Genomic DNA, 19,910 nt, shown 5'->3' with positions numbered 1-19,910 from the left:
CTTGAAATATCATTTTCAATATCGCTCTGAATTCTAATAAGCCGAATGGCTTCGGTTTCTTTCCCAAAAAGAACCGTTTGGTGAGCGGGTACGAAATTCCACGAAATGAGCGGATCGCTTTACGGTGGAAATAAATGCATCCTTGCGTCCCAATGTGCATACTATCCACCCTATCTGCCCTAAATAGTATTGAAAATTACTAATATCACATAGAATTTAGGATGAATAATATGCACATTGGGACTCAGGCCATGTGTACAGCTAGCAAACTGTAATTACAACAGTGATGTATTTACGACAGTCGTAAGAGCCCGTTTCCACCACGGAATAAAATATTTAAAAAGGTTAAGTTTGACTTTTTATATCACATTGAGTTTATATCTTGCAATTTATTTATTTTTTTCTTCACAAAATAAAATAAAAAAAAATTAAAAAGGTGATGGCGACTTTAATCTTACAATGTTTTATTTTATCTCGCAATTTTTTTTCTAAGAACTGTGAAAAAAAAATTGTGAGATAAAAATATCAATTATCTTTTTTTTTATTCTGTGGCAGAAATAGCTCCCATAGTAAAGAGCTCTAAAGCCACAAAACTGCAAACAGCTGCTTTAAATGGCTGAAACATTTACAGTACACAGAACATCATTTTAAGTATGTTCAGAGTTGAGTTGCTTTAGCGAATCATTAAAAATATATGTAATATTTAAAAAATTATTCATTTTGTTTACCATTCCTATAAATGGTATATACTGTCACTTAATGTTTTTACATTATGTGCATCCTTATGTGTCTAAGAATATTATTAGAAAAAAGGGGTCATATAATGCCCATTTTCCACAAGTTGATATTATTCTTTAGGGTCTTAATGAAAAGTCTGTAACATAGTTTGGTTCAAATTTTTCATTGGTAGTGTAAAAAACACCTTTTTACTGTGTCAAAAACAGCTCTTGTCAGAGCAAGCCGTATTGAGTCATTCTCCTTTAAATGTTAATTAGCTCTGCTGACTCCGCCCCTCTCTTCTGAGCCGCTCTCTGAGGGATTGTTTACTTTAGTTCATTCATCCTGAAACTTGCTAATTAGCACATTATTAGGAAAGGCATTTACAAAGATTCATTTAAAAAACCTTGTACTCACTTTTTCTGGAGGTGAAGCTGGATCACGAATTATTCGCGAGAACATAGATCGAGGGCGCATTCCCTTTAAAAACAAACATGATCCTCTTCAGCTGCTCAGACCACAGGAGTAAATGCAAAACACCTTGATAGCTTAGGAGTCATTCTTGTCTACATCTGCTCCGGCGGTAAAACCACTGATGACAGCTCACTCAGGGCAGGTCTGAGAGGTAAGATGCTAGTGCAGTCTGTGCTAAAATGCTACTGTCAATCAACAATCGTGGGCGGGGCCTCAGTCCGTGTGACGTCACACGGCTCGATTGGAGAAAGGGGTACAGATTTTAATTTATTTATTGACTTTATACATACATGTATAGTTAATATATACTTTTTATTTTATTTACATGTATACCCTTGGAGCCTTTGTTCTGTATTTGTTCAAGCATTAATAAAAAATAAAATAAAATAATAAAATAAAAAAAATAAAGGGGTAAAGATTTTAGATTTAAAAAAAAAAAAAAACACTGGGTGGATTTTTATCATTATAGGGTGAATGTGTACACACACTGCCAACACACATTTCAGGTCAAACTACTTGTAAAAGTGCATGTAGCATTATATGTAAGAAAAAATTACCATGACAACATATTCAGTGCAAAAAATATCTCTTTTATTATTTACGATAACATCATTACACAAACAGACAGGATGAATAGTTTGACACTCCTCAATGTCACCTACTGAAACGTAACTTTGGTAAAAAGCAGTAAATGAACAGATTAAATAGAAGAACCAGAGGAACCGTCAAAAGCTTGCAGACCACACGATAAAACACATTTACAAAGAAGCCAGAGAGAATTACTCGTTCACAGTTAGGAGAAAGAAAACCGCAGAAGCCTGCTGAGGGCCGTGAAACCTTGAGCATGTCGAAATCATCAAACCTTTTGTCTAAAGGGAAGGCAGAAATATAGTACAAGTGTTTTTAAAGCACAACGGAGAATATACAGAGAACGATCCACCTGATGTGACGGCAAACGGACCAGAAACTCAATCCATATGAACAGCTGGAAGTAGAACAATTCATTTACAGAAATGTGCATTTCACTGAACAATACTTTCCTGTAACCCGATTGGGTTGCCCAAAAGATTTACTGTGTCTGGAGAAATAAACCATTCATCTTTTCCAAAAAATTAATTACATTTTTGATAATGGCATACTGAATATCGAACTAGAATAAAACTACACAATAAACAACTGTGTGAAGTGCTAATGTACTGAAGGAATTCAAAAACTGTCAGTCTGTCCGAGAAAGACATGCAAACCAAAGCAGGAAACGATCATCAAATACACCCAATCAGAGAGCATGAAATCCCCATAACCAATCCATTCATACACAAGTCAATTGTAAATAGTGGATAAATTTGATCTGATCAAATTAATAAAAAAAAAAATTATATATATATATATATATATATATATATATATATATATATGGGATTGGTTTAATAAAATATACTAATAATATCATATATAAGTTGCACTATTTCAGTTTAGTTCAAATTGCTTGCTGTATATTTTATTTTAGTGATGCCAATCAGGAAAGACACTTTTTTTGTAGCTGAAATTAACAATTATTTTCAGACTTCCTGTGGGTCACTTTGGAGCTACAGACAACATTTTAAGAATAAAGTGGAAAAAAGGTCTAATCAGCTACATGAACAGGTGGCCAATTATCATGCTCATATGCATCATTTACAACAAAACGTGAAGTGATGCAAAAAGCAAGAAGAGGAAACAGGCTCACAAAACATTTAAAGTTCTGCTGTTTTATCACTGTAAAGGGTCGATCTGACACATGAAGACAACACAAATCACTCTTCATTACAACTCATGAAATCATGAAGCTCTGCTCAGATCGGCTGGGACAAAAACATGAGCATAAATATAGTGAATTTAATTTTTTTAAAATCATTTAAGACCAATTTATTTCACAGTAAAGCTGATGTTTGTAGAGGTCTACCCAGCCTGCTGGATTGGATTTGTGTTTTCTAAACCGAGGCCTGCTAAATTTTAAATCAACTGGGCTACATAAACTCTTATTTTTGCAATTAGTTTGCGATAATCTTTACTACAATCAACAGGAGACTGTTTTCATTTTTTGCTATGCTTGACATTCAAAATCGCTGATTTAGGTTGGTGTTCAGATACAAGTGCTCTTCTGCTGTTTAACAACAAAAATAAAGCACAAATTATATAATATAGGACAAAACGGGCAACCCTCTTCAATGGCGCTCATTTGTTTCACTGCAGATGTGATTTGATTTGGGGGGAAAACGCAACTAAAAGCCACAATATGCGTCGCATAATACCAACTCAAAGGTTTTAACAGCAATTCTGGGTTACGAAGCGTATTAGTTCAATAAATAGGTCAGTTAGAGAGTCTCACTATACGATTTGTAATCAAATGTCTCTCTGGCGTGACTTTTTTTTTTACCTGCGGTCAGAACTATTTACAATTCAAAACTCCTTGAGCATTTGTACATACGAAAATGCAAGCTTCTCCATGGTTTACGGGTGAATGGAAGCTATTCCATTGGATTATAAACATACCAAATGATGCCCAACGCACACGTATAAATACACTGTTTTGATATGACAATTGTAAAAATCGTCTCCCTAAGCTGTGACATCAACACAAAATAACAAACCCTGTACACGGACGCTTCATACAGCACCTCCACGGCCAGCCCTTCACGGCGAGGCATGGCAGACTGTACAATGAGAGGCGATGATACTTAAGCTATAAAGAGGTGAAGCGCTGTGGGTTTGTCTCGGGTTTCTTTGTTTTGTCTGTGGTTTTTTAGGTGGTCTTGACCAGGTCGTACACATGGATGTGGAAGTCGTCATCGTATTTGATGTAGTAGACAGACGGCTTGGCGGGAACTTGGTAGATGACGAGGCCTGTTCTCTTCACCCCTTTATCCGTCACGTACTCCACCTGCTTACCCACAAGGCTCTCTGTTTCCTCACCGGGCTTCCTGTCTGCAGGCAGCAGGTGTTTGTTCTCTGTGGAAACAAAACGGTGGAATGACTTTACTTCACAATGAAGTGACTGAATCAAAACAACTTATTCTATAAATTAAAAATAACAAATGTAATATTAAACATTAAATATTTTATATCAAAATAAACATGCAAGTTCACCCAAAAATGAAAATTACCCCATGATTTACTCAGCCTCAAGCCATCCTAGGTGTATATGACTTTCTTCTTTCAGTTTACACTATGCCTACGTCATATGTTGGAACACCACTCTCTCTAGCGGAAGCTAGAGATTAGAGTGTGGAGCACTTTTATGATGGATGGATGCACTTTTATGGGCTTCAAAATCTCAACACCCATTCAATGCTATCATAAAGCTTGGAAGATCCAGAACATTTTTAATATACCTCTGACTGGATTCGAGTCATTTACACCTAGGATGCCTTGAGGATGAGTAAATCATGGGCTCATTCATGAACTATACCTTTAATACAACTAATATTATTATTATTTATATAGCTACAAACAAAACCAATAATTTAATAAATAATCTAAAACTCTAAAGTTTATAGTCTGTAAGAGTTTTTATGTTTAAAAAAAAAATCTCTTCTGCTCACCAATGCTGCATATATTTGATTAAAAATTCAGTAAAAACAGCAATATTGTGAAATATTTTTACTATTTCAAATAATTGTTTCTTTCTTTGAATATATTTTCAAATGTAATTTATTCTTGTGATCAAAGCTGAATTTTCAGCATCATTACTGCAGTCTTCAGTGTCACATAATCCTTCAGAAATAATTCTAATATGCTGATTTGCTGCTCGAGAAGTTATTTTAGTATTATTGAGATACTATTATAGTTTCTAATTATTATTATTATTTAATTATTATATTACTTAGTAAATATAAAAGGTGAGAGATGACAGAAACCTTCAAGGAAGGTTTTACTAAAAACATCAGCTTATTTACCCGCTTCAGGTAAAATCCGGAGGTCCCCGTCTTTGTAGTCGTCCCAGAGCTGGTACATGTAGAGCACGGGGTCCTTCTCGTATGTGATGTAGTACCAGTTGGTCATGATGGGCGCTCGGGACAGGACCATCCCCCTCCACTCGTTCTTCTCTCCATCCTCCTTTTCAAACAGATGCTCCACGGCTTTTCCCACCAGCTCCTCTGCGTCATGAGGAACCTTGATCTTGTTGTTCACTTTGAAGGGTTTGGAAACACAGCAAAATGAATAAGTGTATATTCAATAATTAATAATAATATTTTATAAAAAGTAAAAAAAATTGGGGTCGGTAAGATTTTTGTGTGTGTGTGTTTTACGTAGTATTAAAATAATATATTAAAATAAACAAGTTTATCGATTCATAGATAAGACACTTATTACTGATTTTATCAGTAAAGTTTTTTATTTTTTTAAACAAGTCTCTTCTGCTCACCAAGACTGCATTCATTTGATCAAAAATGCTTAGCAAAAAAGCAGTAATATTGTGAAATATTATTACAATTTAAAATTATTTTAATACATTTTAAAAATGTAATTTATTTCTGTGATCAAAGCTGATTTTCAGCATCATTCCTCCAGTCTTTAGTGTCACATGATCCTTCAGAAATAATTCTAATATACTGATTTACTCAAGAAACATTTCTGATTATTATCAATGTTGAAAACATATTTTTGTGGAAAACATGATGTTTTATGTTTCAGGATTATCTAATGAATAGAAAGTTCAACAGAATAAGAATTATTTGAAACAGTAATCTTTTGTAATATTATAAATATTGTTTCTGTCCCTTTGTTGAATAAAAGTATTAAATTATTTAAAAAATAGTGTGCGTTCATTAAATAATTCAATTTATTTTAACTACTAACTAGCCTTTTTACTAACTAACTATTCTTTCACCATGCAAAATAGTTTATTAGACTTATAAGATATGAAATTTTAAATGAAGTAAAGCTGTGCCAAACAAACAGGCACTAGAATTCTAGTAACAATATTTCATATTCATAGCTTTCTAGATGAAACCCATATTTACTCAACAGACAGTCTAACATTTTCATATCTTCTCCATTGTGACAGTGTAAATCTATGCATGTGATATCTGCCTCCATCATTTCAACTGCAAACATCATCAGGAACAAATGTCTTCTTCCTAGTCGGTCTCTTTTATTTTGTGCTTTAGTAGTCAGTTCATTTATTTTCCTTTCTGGCTATTCTAACTGTATTATGATCCCTAGGGAACAGATGTGCACATCATTGCATAGAGGTAAAAACACTGCAGTATGAGCTAAATTCACAGATATGCATAAAAATAAATAAATAATAATAATTCATCCATTTTAAGGTATCAGAGTTGGGTAGCACGATGGTACATAAAGTGTGATAGAAGAAATGTGTCAAGCATCATAAAATAACTACGCTACTGTTCAAAAGTTAAGACTTTTTCATGTGTTTGAAAGCATACTCTTCTGCTCACCAAGGCTGCATTTATAACAGTAATATTGTGAAGTATTATTGTAATTTAAAATAACTGTTTTGTATTGTAATATATAGTAAAATGTCATTTATTCCTGTGATGTGCAGCTGAATTTTCAGCATCATTACTCCGGTCTTCAGTGCCACATGATCCTTCAGAAATCCTTCTAATTCATTTTCTGATTATTATCAGTGTTAAAAACAGCTGTTTGCATTTATTTGAAAAAGAAATATTTTGTAACATTATAAAAGTCTATACTTTCACTTCTGAACGTTTTAATGCAACCTTGCTGAATAAAAGTATTAAACACTGAATTCATGCCATTACTGGGATATAGAATTACTTTTGGCCATACATATTCTTTCCTAAAGTAGCACACAATGTTTTAGTATCATGATTAATTATGAGAAACTAAATTCATGCACTATAAATACTAGCTCAACGCTCATCTTTGCACATGTGCTACTTCCTGTCTTTGGCTTGTTTCCTGTTCACATCACAACAGATTCACCTACTCACCTACTTTCTCGGTGAGAACTTGCAGGTTAGAGACTCTCTCGTCCTTAAAGAGCTCGATGCCATAGACACAATCGAAGCCGTCGTACTTGACCATGAACAGAGAGGAGTTGACGCTGAGGCGGTCCAGCACGGTGCCCTTCCACTTGGTCAGCGCGCCCTTCTCCCTCCAGCTGTGCTGGATCCGTCGGCCCAGCAGGTTGTTGGGATCTGGGGTGAGACTGTCGCTTAGCTCGCCGCTGCTGCGCTTCCTGCTGAGCAGACGGAAACAGAAACGTAATGGGCTGCATTAAGTCTGACGGAGTGCTAATCGAGGATTGTTTTACAACTCTAAGCTTATGAATATGATTTTATCGATTTTATATTGCACAGCATTCTCTCTTGAATCATATCAAATGCATATGGTTTATGTAACAGATGCAAATACTGTGCATTAGTCTAAAGTGATATTAAAAATTAGTATCACAGTCGGAACAAAAGCAGACGTGATATGGAAATAAAAATTGATCCTGTTATAATATACGTAATTATATATTATAACAGGATCCGTATAATATTATAATTTAATTATTTTATAATTATAAATATCAATATAATAATTTCCTTTAGCAAGGATGTATTAAATTGATCAAAAGTGACAATAAAGTCATTCATTATGTTACAAAAGATTTCCATTTCAAATAAATGCTGTTCCTTTGAACTTTCTATTTACCTCAAAAAATTTAAATCCTGAACAAAATGCACCACGATTTTGACAAAAAATTAAACAGCACAACTATTTTCTACATTGTTAATTACAATAGATATTTCTTGAACAGCAAATCAGCATATTAAGACTTATTTCTGAAGGATAATGTGACACTGAAGACTGGAGTAATGATGCTGAAAATTCGGCTTCGATCACAGAAATAAATGACATGTTACAATATATTCACACAGAAAACAGTTTCTTTTATATATAATCATATTTCACAACTTTACTGTTTTTACTGTATTTTGATCACATAAATGCAGCCTTGGTATCTTATTGACCCAAAACATTTGAAGTGTACCTTATTCTAAATAAAACACATTTATGTTCATAATCTTTCATCAAATTTGCAGACTTTACAAAGTCCTTTTATTTTTCAATAACCTGGCTCACTTCTGATCTGTAACAGCCACTTTTCACAATCCAATTCCCACCCCATATTTTTCTTGATTATCCTATTTCAATCAGAAATACATCGATTACCTAAATAAAATGGGACTCTACAGGCTCCTAATAGAAATAAATACTGACAAAATATGTTGAAATGTTCACATGAGATGAAGAATGACTAGCAACTTTTCCAGATTATACAGAACCCACATGGCTGACCTTTAAATAAAACTCCCAGCCTCTCCCAACTGACTTTAGTTCAGCTGAGCACAAGAGTTCAGAGCTCAGTTTAATCATTCATTGCTACCGGTCTGTGTGTCTGTCACTCAACATTTCTAACGCTCAAAACACATTCCTGGAAATGTCACAGCATAATCCGGCCAGCTACCAAAATATTCTTATCAGCCTGGAGCTGCTGATAATCTAAACGTGTGCAGAAATAGTCAATTTTGGACAATGTTGTGTGTATTTGTGGTCGACCAATGTGGGCAGATACAGAAACATATATCTGGAGAGCAATGTGGTATATGATACAATTTACTAACAGCAAATAAGACTTGAAATTTAATGGTTCACCCAGAAATTAAAATTTACAGGCCCTCTAAGATGTAGATGAGTTTGTTTCTTCATCAGAACTGAATTGGAGAAATTTAGCAACATCACTTGCTCACCAATGGATGCTCTGCAGTGAATGGGTGCCGTCAGAATGAGAGTCCAAACAACTGATAAAAACATCACAATAATCCACAAGCAAAGCATCAGAGTGATGCAATGCTACATTTCACCAAATCTGTTTTGAAGAAGAATCTTAGATGATCTGAGGGTGAGTAAATTTTCAGCAAATTTTAATTTTGGGTGCACCATCCCATTAATCACTGACTAAAAGCGATGGTAATTCAAGGCACTTCAATATATATTGTGCTAAAATTAATTTACAATTTGTTACACAAATACCGGTATCCCTGCAATGTCATCATACACCATGGTATTGCCATTCTGATACAGCACATTTATATTATTTTGACTCACCTGCCCCTTTTCTTGGACATGTTTCCAAAACCTCAAACACACCTAGAAGAGAAAAATGACAGATTTACAAGTAAACCGACAGGTTTGCTGATCTTGGTTTCAAGCAAGACACAACAAGCAAAACCATTGTTTTTAATGCACTGGTCAATTTTGGCCAATTTGCTTGCATAACATTTAATTTATCCTCTTCAGAAGCATTTACACACACCAGCTTTTACAGTTTTATTCCTATCTATATTCTGAGTTAGTTTTTTTATAATATATAATTTACCTATTTTTAATACAACATTTATTAATAAAAAAACAGTGAAAAATGTATTTTACTCAGCTGGGAAGTGTGGTGAAATCTATTAATTGAAATGTTTACCTGTGGTGTTTTTGGGCTTATAAGCAACAATACACACAGATAATACTTTCATTTCAGCATATACAGAAACTGATGGAGTGTCAGCATATGGTTGGCCACATGATTCTGACAGCTCCTAAATCTACTACAGATAAATCTATTACATTCGCTGAAATGTTACATTTTTTAAGCATGGTTAAACAGATGTGACTTGTGTATGTTACATAGTGTATGTAACGCCACGTTGTCTTGTGTTATTTTGTAGCCTTGCCACATTAATCTGGCCTCTGATTGGACAATGACTCAACAGCGCCCATGTTGCATAATTACATCGAATCTGCGGCATGCATTCATGTGTTTATGGTTTAATATCGAGTTAAAGTTGACGTGAAATCCCCGCAGAACATGAGACATCCTCAATATTGCGGCATAACAGAGGCCGGTTTATTTTTCATGTCTTAATATGTGAAAACTGTGCTGTTTCTGCATATGTCGTCCAATATATAACATTCACATCCTAACTACCACACCAGACATCAGAAATGCAACTAAATGAGTGTTGAGAATCTATAAAAAGACACAGAATCGGGTCGTTTCGCTGCTTCACATGAAAACCACCAACGCAGCTATAAAACACTGGCGTTTCTGTCCTTTGCGCAACCGGCAAAGTCTGCTTTACCTTCGTATTTAATCGCTATACACACTCTACATTCCACGTGGACGTGTGTTTTTGTATAAATTGTAAGAAAAGCAAGATTACCTGGCCTCTATTTTCATGTCTATGATGGACTTCCCTCTGCAGAGATCCTCATGTATAATGCTCGTCCAGACGTCAGGCAACAAGCTGGCACGGCCTGTTTAAACTACAACTCCCATAATGCATTGTCGCTGACAGTACCGCGAAAAGCGGGCAGGGAATTCTGGGAAATGTAGTTGAGGGGGTGCGTGAACTCAGAAAGGGGCGGAAACGCATTCTTCCTGTGTCTTCTTTTTGACTGCCACTGTGTAAATGATAAAATAAAAGCCAATTATACAAGGAGCTCCTAATGAAACACCTGCATAAATATCATCAGAGATGATAAAAACTATCTGGATGTTATTGTGAATCTTATGGACGGGTTAATGTTTACTACTTTTATCAGCACTGACGGAACTACATTTCCCAAAACACACCAAGACTTGTTTTTGTCATTCCTATGGTCAGATTTGCAGGAATGGACCTTTGCTTTATTCAAAGCGTTTTTTTTATACCATGTAAAAAATTATTATAATAATAATTGAAATACAGAGTATTACATCAGCCTATAATTTTATATAATGCTATCTATTAGCCTACCTAATCCTTTACAATTAATAATTGAATTAATATATATATATATATATATATATATATATATACACACACACACACACACACACACACAAATGTACAATCCCCAAAATATGCCTTGTTTTTGTAAAGAATAATATTTTAAGTATTTTACAGTTGTTTTGACTTTGCTCAAACAGGCACAGAGTTCAATAAATATATTACGAGAAAATGGTCAGATGTTCCCATGACAATGCAGCTTTGCATATTTGAATTTGCATACCGGAAACTTAAATTTATGCATATTTAAATATATTTAAATGACGCTGGAAATCCATACCATTGTTCATCGTAATGCAAAGCTTTGGATTCAGAGTCCACTGCATTATTTAATATTCTCCACTAGAGGACACTAGTGCTCCATTCTCAGAACAGCAGGCCCTATAAACATACAAACTTAGCAATAGTAAAGATGTTATTCACAGTTCTTCCCTTTAATGTTTTTTAACTTACAAATAAATAAACAAACAAAAATAATAGATCACTCATCAAAGGTTTAGTGTGACTAAACAATGGCAGGTGAAAAATTATGTGAAAGACTACATAGTGCAAAAAAAAAAAAAAAATTAAATTAAAAAAAGAAAATCTATCTCTGTCCATCTATCTATAGCTCTGAATTTAAATAACATTTATTGTGAATAGCATGTATATACAATATTTTCATTGCCAGCTGGATCATACCCTGAACATTATAAAAAAAATTTATAAAAAAAAAAACAGCTGCGATGTGTGTGTACCTACTTAACCATATTTTGGGGACAAATTTGTACCCAAAAGTGAGGTAAACCTGACTAAATCTCCAAAAACCTGCCTTTGGGGACGTCCTCATTTGTAAAACGGGTTTAAAAATAAACTAAACAAAGTTTTTTTGAAATTGTAAAAATGTAGAAAGTCTCCTGTGAGGGCTAAGTTTAGGTGTAGGGCAATAGCACATACAGTTTGTACAGTATAAAAACCATTACGCCTATGGAATGTCCCCATTTAGATAGCTAAGTAAACGTGTGTGTGTGTGTGTGTGTGTGAAGACTTGTCTTTGCAGTGCTAAACGCAGCCTAATCATATTGTTTTATTGATTTCTAGATCTAATTTTCACTATTTCATTTCTGTAACTTTGGGTCCTGAATGCTGAGCCATGAATCACTGGATGAGTGAAGATCCGCTGGGATTGGACGGATGTCTCATGTCTCAGAATCAGAATCAGAATGAGCTTTAATGGCCGAGTATGTTTACACATACAAGGAATCTGTTGTAGTGACAGAAGCTCCACAGTGCAACAGAAAGACAGCAACAGGACAGGACACAGATAATAAAAGAATAACAACAATTAACCAAATAGGCAATGTACGAAGCAGCAAAAACACAATATATAATATATAGACAACTATGTATGTACAGGTCAAGTATGTGCAAATTAGAAATGAGAAAATAAAAATAAAATAAGTGAGTGTGGTGAATGGATAGTGTATTATAGTTGTGTGTTCCACGTTTATTGTTGAGTGTTCATGAGATGAACCCGTCTCTTGACGTGTTTACAGGCCTTGTGCAATTTATAACTCAAAATAGCCCAGACAGCACTAACCAAATTCTCATTCTGTGGAGTTTTCTTCATTCCAATAATAAAAATGCAGTTACTGACACACTGAATGTCTTTTTGGGGGTCATCCTGGCAGTCAAGATCTATCACCATCCTCCATAAAGCAGCTCAGGGCCATCAGAACAAAAACAAGCAGTTTCCCGAGGCGGTGGCTCTCATCAACAGCTAAACTCCTCTCTGCATGAGATGTTCTTTCTGATGCTTCTGTTTTTGTCTGTGTATTCTTCATGCTGACTACTGCACTGATGGGTATTTGTAATAGTTCATACAGGCTGGTGTGTCTGAAGGTATGTTTACATGAAGAAATGTGGAGTCTGGGTTTGGTTTGGTTCAGGGTCATTGTGAGCTCAAGGGCCGCTGTGGAGCCAGTCATCATAGCAACGGTGTTAAAACTAAATTGCATCTTTAAGTTACTGTGCAGAAAGGCTGCGTTGTAAATGTTCCCTCAGGCCATCAAGCACCAACCAGCCTTGATCTTGCATGAAAAACATTTCCCGGTGGGAAAAATCCACTCCTCTGAATGCGATTTACAAACCGTCGACAGCTGTAATGTAGTCTGGCTGCCTGCTGACTGACGACATTCATCATAAAACATAACACGTCTTTCTCACTGATGGACAAGCTGAAAAAAATTAAAAACTTACATATTCTCTTACATATGGAGAAATGATTCACCATACACAACTGAGATATTATTATAGAACAGTATGTTATAGTATGCAGTGAAACCTCTTTCTACATTTATTTCCATTTCCTTTTTCAAACTTTCCATACATTTTACACTTATACTACATACACACACATATTCTTTTTCCATATTCTAATTTCTATATATTTTATCTTTCTATTATTTTCATATTATCACATATTGTGTGTATGTGTGTGTACTGTTCTATATGTCTATATGTATATATGTGTGTGTGTGTGTGTGTATATATATATATATATATACACAAGATATTTTTAAATTATATATTCAGTTAGTTCCTTTTTCTTTTTGTTTTCAACATGTAGCAATTGTTTATTTATATATTTTATTTCTTTACATTTCCAGTTTCTTTTCTTCTCCTTCCCAAATTAATTTCCAATTTCCAATTAATTCTGTTCATATTTCCCTTTCCTTTTCAATTTATTTCTAATATCCTAATTTTTTTCTTTTCCATTTACCATGTATTGTATGATATATATATACATATATATATATATATATATACATATATATATACATATGTTCGGTCATCTCAGATCATTTAAGGGTTGGATCCAGACTGAAGCTTCTGTAATTCCTAGTTACCACGGATGTTAATCAGAAACAGAGAAACAAATAGAGGCATAATTAGCATAGCTGCTGTTCCATCTAAGCTAAAGAATAATAATAATGTACATTTGATCAGATATAACTGCAGTACAAGATTATAAGATGCATTATGTGAATGCTTGGCTAAAGAGATGTGTCTTTAATCTAGATTTAAACAGAGAAAGTGTGTCTGAACCCTGAACGTTATCAGGAAGGCTATTCCAGAGTTTGGGAGCCAAATGTGAAAAAGCTCTACCTCCTTTAGTGGACTTTGCTATCCTAGGTACTACCAAAAGTCCAGAGTTTTGCGACCTTAGGGAGCGGGTTGGATTGTAGCGTGGTAGAAGATGAGTTAGGAACGCAGGAGCTAAACCATTTAGGGCCTTATAGGCAAGTAATAATATTTTGTAAATGATACGGAACTTAATAGGTGCAGAGACTGTAAAATTGGAGTAATATGATCATATTTTCTTGACCTGGTAAGAACTCTAGCCGCTGCATTTTGGACTATCTGTAGCTTGTTTATTGAAGATGCAGGACAACCAGCTAGCAGTGCATTACAATAGTCCAGTCTAGAGGTCATGAATGCATGAACTAGCTTTTCTGCATCAGAAACAGGTAGCATGTTTCGAAGCTTAGCAATGTTTCTAAGATGGAAGAATGCTGTAACATGGGAAATATGATTTTCAAAGAAACAAGTTGCTGTCTAATATAACACCCAGATTTTTGACTTTAGAGGACGTAACAGTACATCCGTCTAGTTGCAAATTGTAATCCAAGAGATTCTGTGTACTGTTTTTTGGTCCAATAAGTAATATCTCTGTCTTATCTGAATGTAATAGGAGGAAATTATTGGTCATCCAATCTTTAAAATTTTTTACACAATCTATTACCTTAGATAGTTTAGAAGTTTCATCTGGTCTTGTTGAGATATATAGTTGAGTATCATCAGCATAACAATGAAAACTAATCCCGTATTTTCTAATAATATTACCAAGGGGCAGCATGTATATTGAAAATAGCAGAGGACCTAGGACAGATCCTTGTGGTACTCCATACTTTAATTGAGATGACTCCCCATTTAAATGAACAAAGTGGTAGCGATCGGACAGGTAGGATCTAAACATTTACATTTACATTTATTCATTTAGCTGACGCTTTTATCCAAAGCAACTTACAATTGCTATATATGTCAGAGGTCGCACGCCTCTGGAGCAACTAGGGGTTAAGTGTCTTGCTCAGGGACACATTGGTGTCTCACAGTGGATTCGAACCCGGGTCTCTCACACCAAAGGTATGTGTCGTATCCACTGCGCCACCACCACCCCATCTAAACCATCTTAAAGCCTGCCCTTGAATACCAGTATAGTTTTGTAATCGATCTATGAGTGCGTCATGGTCTATAGTGTCGAACGCAGCACTAAGATAAAGTAATAATAGCAATGAGATGCAGCCTTGATCTGAAGCAAGAAGTAAGTCATTTGTAATTTTAACAAGTGCAGTTTCTGTGCTATGGTGAGGCTTGAAACCTGACTGAAATTCTTCATAGAGATAATTTTTTTGCAAGTAGGAACACAATTGAGCAGACACAACTTTTTCTAAAATTTTAGACATAAACTGAAGATTTGAAATGGGTCTGTAATTTGCCAGTTCATTAGAATCTAGCTGTAGTTTCTTAATAAGAGGCTTAATAACCGCCAGCTTGAATGATTTTGGGATGCGTGTGTTTATTTGTTAATCTAGCCACTGTGCTAAATAAGAACCTTGGATTGTTTTGGTTATTATCTATGAGTTTGCGGATATTCTCTGCCCTGGCAGCTTTTAGAGCCTGTCTATAGCTGGACATACTGTTTTTCCACGCAATTCTAAAAACTTCCAAGTTAGTTTTTCTCCATTTGCGCTCAAGATTACGAGTTTCTTTCTTGAGAGAATGGGTATAACTGTTGTACCATGGCGCAGTACGTTTTTCTCTAACCTTTTTCAATTTGAGGGGGGCAACAGCTTCTAATGTATTAGAGAAGATAGTGCCCATGTTGCTAGTCATTTCGTCTAGTTCATGTGTATTTATGGGTACACAGAGCAGTTGAGATAAATCAGGCAGGTTATTTGTGAATCTGTCTTTGGTAGCTGGAACAACAAGTTCTGCCCGGACGATAACGCGGAGCCATATAACTAATATCAGTAATACGCAGCATGCACGATACAAGGAAATGATCAGTAACATCATCACTTTGAGGTACGATATCTATATCGGTAAGATCAATTCCATGCGATATAATTAAATCTAGCATATGATTAAAACGATGAGTGGGCCCGGTGATGTTTTGCTTGACTCCAAAAGAGTTTATTAGGTCAGTAAACGCAAGTCCTAACCCATCCTTTATATTATCAACGTGAATGTTAAAATCTCCGACAATTAGCAGTTTATCAACATTAACCAATAGATCTGAGAGGAAATCTGCAAATTCTTTTAGGAAATCTGTATATGGCTCAGGCGGTCTATACACAGTAGCCAGAGCAAGAGATAGAAGAGATTTCTTTTGCATATCTAACAGTGTAACATTAAGCAGAAGTAGTTTGAATGCGTTAAACCTCCTGTATCCTGTTTTCTGAGTAACATTGAGAATATCACTATATATTGTTGCCACACCGCCGCCACGACCAGTCTGACGGGGCTCATGTTTATAACAGTAGCTTGGTGGAGTAGACTCATTTAGACCAAAATATTCAAGCCAGGTTTCAGTCAGGCAGAGTACATTAAAATTATTATCTGTGATCATTTCATTTACAATAACTGCTTTGGGTGCGAGTGATCTAATGTTTAGGAGCCCAAGCTTTAAAAATTGTTTTTGTTCATTTATTTTGCGTTTTTCTGGTTTAATCACGATCATATTTTTTCTAGATCCTGCATTAAATTAATATTTTGACCTCGCTATTCGGGGAACAGACACAGTCTGTATAGATTGGACAACACAAGTACTTCTATCATTTAAGTGGGTAGAACAAAAGTCATCATTGCAGTTATTTGAGAATTGGCTTACTAGTCAGATGGAGCGTAGCGTCCTGGAGATGTTGTCTGACAGGAGTTCCGCTCCGACTCTGCTGGGGTGCAGGCCATCAGCACGGAAAAGCCTAGGACGCTCCAAGAAAAGATTCCAGTTATTAACAAAGAGCAGTTTCTGTTCTTTACACCATGACAATTACCATTCGTTTAAAGCAAACAGTCTACTGAACCTTTCGTGTCCTCGTCAATACGTGTGAAGCGGTCCTGACATGGTGATCGTCATTGCGGGACATCTTGGAAGATCGCGTCCTGGGTGCACAGGGTCTGTGCAGAGAAACACACGGAGTAGAGGTGGTGGGAGTGTTAGCAGCGTGATGTATACTTACCCCGGACTTGTGAGCGTCAGCCCGGGATGTTTCCAGCGCGGCTCTCCGCTCTCTCAGCTGGGCCTGCTTCTCCACGGCCTCCAGCACCGAATACAGCTCGAATGTGTCCTCACCTGCACTCAAAGGTAGACACAAATCCGCCATTTAAGCAAGTAACAGTGAAACAATGGTAATGTGTGTGACTAGAGTATTAGCAATGTAAGCGAGATGCTAACGGGCTATAAGCTAATAGCAGACTCGAGAAATCAAAATAAAACTAGTGATAATAAGGCGCTCTGATTGGTTTTGTTTTAGAATGCTATAGGGGATATATTCACACGTTATAGAAACGAAAATGATAGTGTATAAAATTGTTTTTAAAATAGAAAATAGACGATAAAAATCCATTTGAGCTCAAACTCAAAACACGCAGTCACAAATCAGCGCATGCAACAGGACACAGGTGATCACTTAGAAAGACCTGTGAGGCAACTGCTCCAATACTTATGCTCACATCAGATAGAGGGATGAACTCTAAAAGTGATGAACTTCTTAGCTGGTAAAACATCTATGTGTTGAATCACCCAATAATAAAATGTGACATTCTGTAGTTTTGTCTCATATTCATCTTTTAATCATATTTGTAAATGTCTTGACTCCACAGCCAACAGAGCAATTTTGACTTTACTGTTATACTGTAATACCTTTGGAGGGCACTGTATATATATATATATATATATATATATATACACACACACAATATATACAGTATAGGTCTATATATATATATATATATATATATGTGTGTGTGTGTGTGTGTGCTTTTTCCTTTACTTTTCCACATTCATTTCTATTTCCTCATCTTCTTTATTGTTCATTTTTCGCTTTTCCTTTCCATTTCTACTATAATTGAATTTTCTCTCTTCTTTCCTCTACACTTATGTTTTATGTATATATTTATGCTATATTTATTAATTAATGTGAATATTTCCACATCCTTTTCCTTTATACTTCTTGTTTCTTTTTACATTAATTTCTACTTTTCCTTTCCTTTCCTTTCCTTTCCTTTCCTTTCCTTTCCTTTCCTTTCCTTTCCCTTCCCTTCCCTTCCCTTCCCTTCCCTTCCCTTCCCTTCCCTTCCCTTCCCTTCCCTTCCCTTCCCTTCCCTTCCCATATTTCCTTCCATTTCTCTTTTCCTTTCTCCTCTCTCTCTCTCTGTTCATTCCAAGGTTGGAGCAGGGTCACGTGACCAGGAGAACCCATACAAGCGTAAGATCTCCTGAAGGACAGAAATAGCCCACCCTTTCTCTCTCTCCTGTGCCATTTTTGTCTGTGGTTAAGGAGGGTATTTGTCTTCCCATTGGGTCGTCCTCTGTGAACGCCTACCCTTTCATTCTCTCACTCCCTTATAATTGGATCTTCTTGCGCGTGCGGCGGCTCGGTGTGCGTACAGTATGATTAATGTAACATTGCATGTGTTTGTCTTCTATAACCTCAGGCCCACTCTCACAGACCTGCCGCCCCAGTACTGAACACTGGCAGGGACGGGGGGCGAGGTGTGTGATTGATTAACTGGATGGGAGGGGAAAACACTCTCCAGAGATCTGATCAAGATTCTCACAGTGACTTGTGTTTCCTCACTGGTTAGAAACATGTTATCGGACGCATTAAAAAAATTATATTCAGGACAGATAACAGTTCGGAATGACATACACTGCCCTCCAAAAGTTTGGAAAAGCCCTAGAAAAGTGGGATTTTGGACAATATTGGCATGAATCCTTTTTAAATTGTGATAATTTTGCACTGATAAGGGACAACACAAACTACGAAAACATATTTTATTAAATAAACTTTCGATTCATCAAAATATCCACCATTAGCAGCTATTACAGCTCTGCATAATCTGGGCATCCGAGCTGTCAGTTTATTCAAACATTGACTTTGAATTGGCAATCAATTATTGAAGCTATTAAGGTGTGCTGACCCAAAAATCTTTTAAAAACCTGGGCCAAGTTTAAACCAGTAACCAGGCATCACAGCTGGCAAAGGGGCATGTCTGACTTTGACATGTATATATTGCCATTATTAGGTTTTATTGCTGGTCTTCAATGATAATGTCAAGTTACTTTAATGTATTTGCACCAAAAAATGATAAGAATTTATGCTGATATCGTCCAAAACCACACTTTGCCAGGGGTGTTTCCAAACTTTTGGAGGGCAGTGTACAACTATAGTTTAGCGGCATGCAGTATGTATAACATGCACAGTATGCAAATTGTTTGTAACTACCCAGACAACAACATAGTGTTGGCCAAGATACGACCCACATCTGGCCCGTGGGAAATCCATGCGAGCTGACACTGGTTGCTGTCTGGGTATGGAATACTCGGATTACTTGCTGCATTCGCCAAAGTGTGTGTCATGCAACCATGTCACACTGTGTATAATACTGTATCCCACATTGCAATGCATTTGACTTGATGTCACATTTATAGTGAGACATATACAATTGGGGCAATATACAGTGAATTTTAACTTAATTTTACTTGGATTTTGTTGGATGGAAAAGAAATGTAATGCAAAAATGTTTAATATATTAAATGTATTAATATAT

General features: G+C 35.8%; 1 protein-coding gene across 2 annotated transcripts; it reads right to left on the bottom strand.

Annotated features, from left to right (window-relative positions):
* Nucleotides 1–2,612: 2,612 nt before the first annotated feature.
* On the bottom strand, nt 2,613–10,520 carry LOC306846070 (spindlin-W-like). Of its 2 annotated transcripts, none has more exons than XM_079379164.1 (5): nt 10,428–10,520; nt 9,322–9,363; nt 7,155–7,402; nt 5,127–5,360; nt 2,613–4,179 (listed from the first exon to the last, which is right to left on the bottom strand). In XM_079379164.1, exons 2-5 carry the CDS (start codon nt 9,339–9,341, stop codon nt 3,974–3,976), a joined length of 708 nt encoding a protein of 235 aa, XP_079235290.1. In that variant the 5' UTR covers nt 9,342–9,363; nt 10,428–10,520; the 3' UTR covers nt 2,613–3,973. The 2 variants fall into 2 exon arrangements, with proteins under 2 accessions (XP_079235290.1, XP_079235289.1); XM_079379163.1 differs by having other exon boundaries at nt 7,155–7,405; nt 10,428–10,518.
* Between the last annotated feature and the right edge of the window lie 9,390 nt (nt 10,521–19,910).

This window comes from Barbus barbus, assembly GCF_936440315.1.
Source record: "Barbus barbus genome assembly, chromosome: 26".
NCBI lineage: Eukaryota > Metazoa > Chordata > Actinopteri > Cypriniformes > Cyprinidae > Barbus > Barbus barbus.
Note: the sequence above shows the minus strand (reverse complement) of the source record. Positions and strands in the feature narration are given on the sequence as shown.

Excerpts from the sequence above, each read along its gene's own strand:
- LOC306846070 (XM_079379163.1), bottom strand. The coding sequence starts at position 9,341 with ATGTCCAAGAAAAGGGGCAG. Across the intron at positions 7,406-9,321 it reads ATGTCCAAGAAAAGGGGCAG|CAGGAAGCGCAGCAGCGGCG; the intron begins GTGAGTCAAAAT and ends CCGTCTGCTCAG. Across the intron at positions 5,361-7,154 it reads AGTTCTCACCGAGAAAGTAG|TGAACAACAAGATCAAGGTT; the intron begins GTGAGTAGGTGA and ends AACCCTTCAAAG.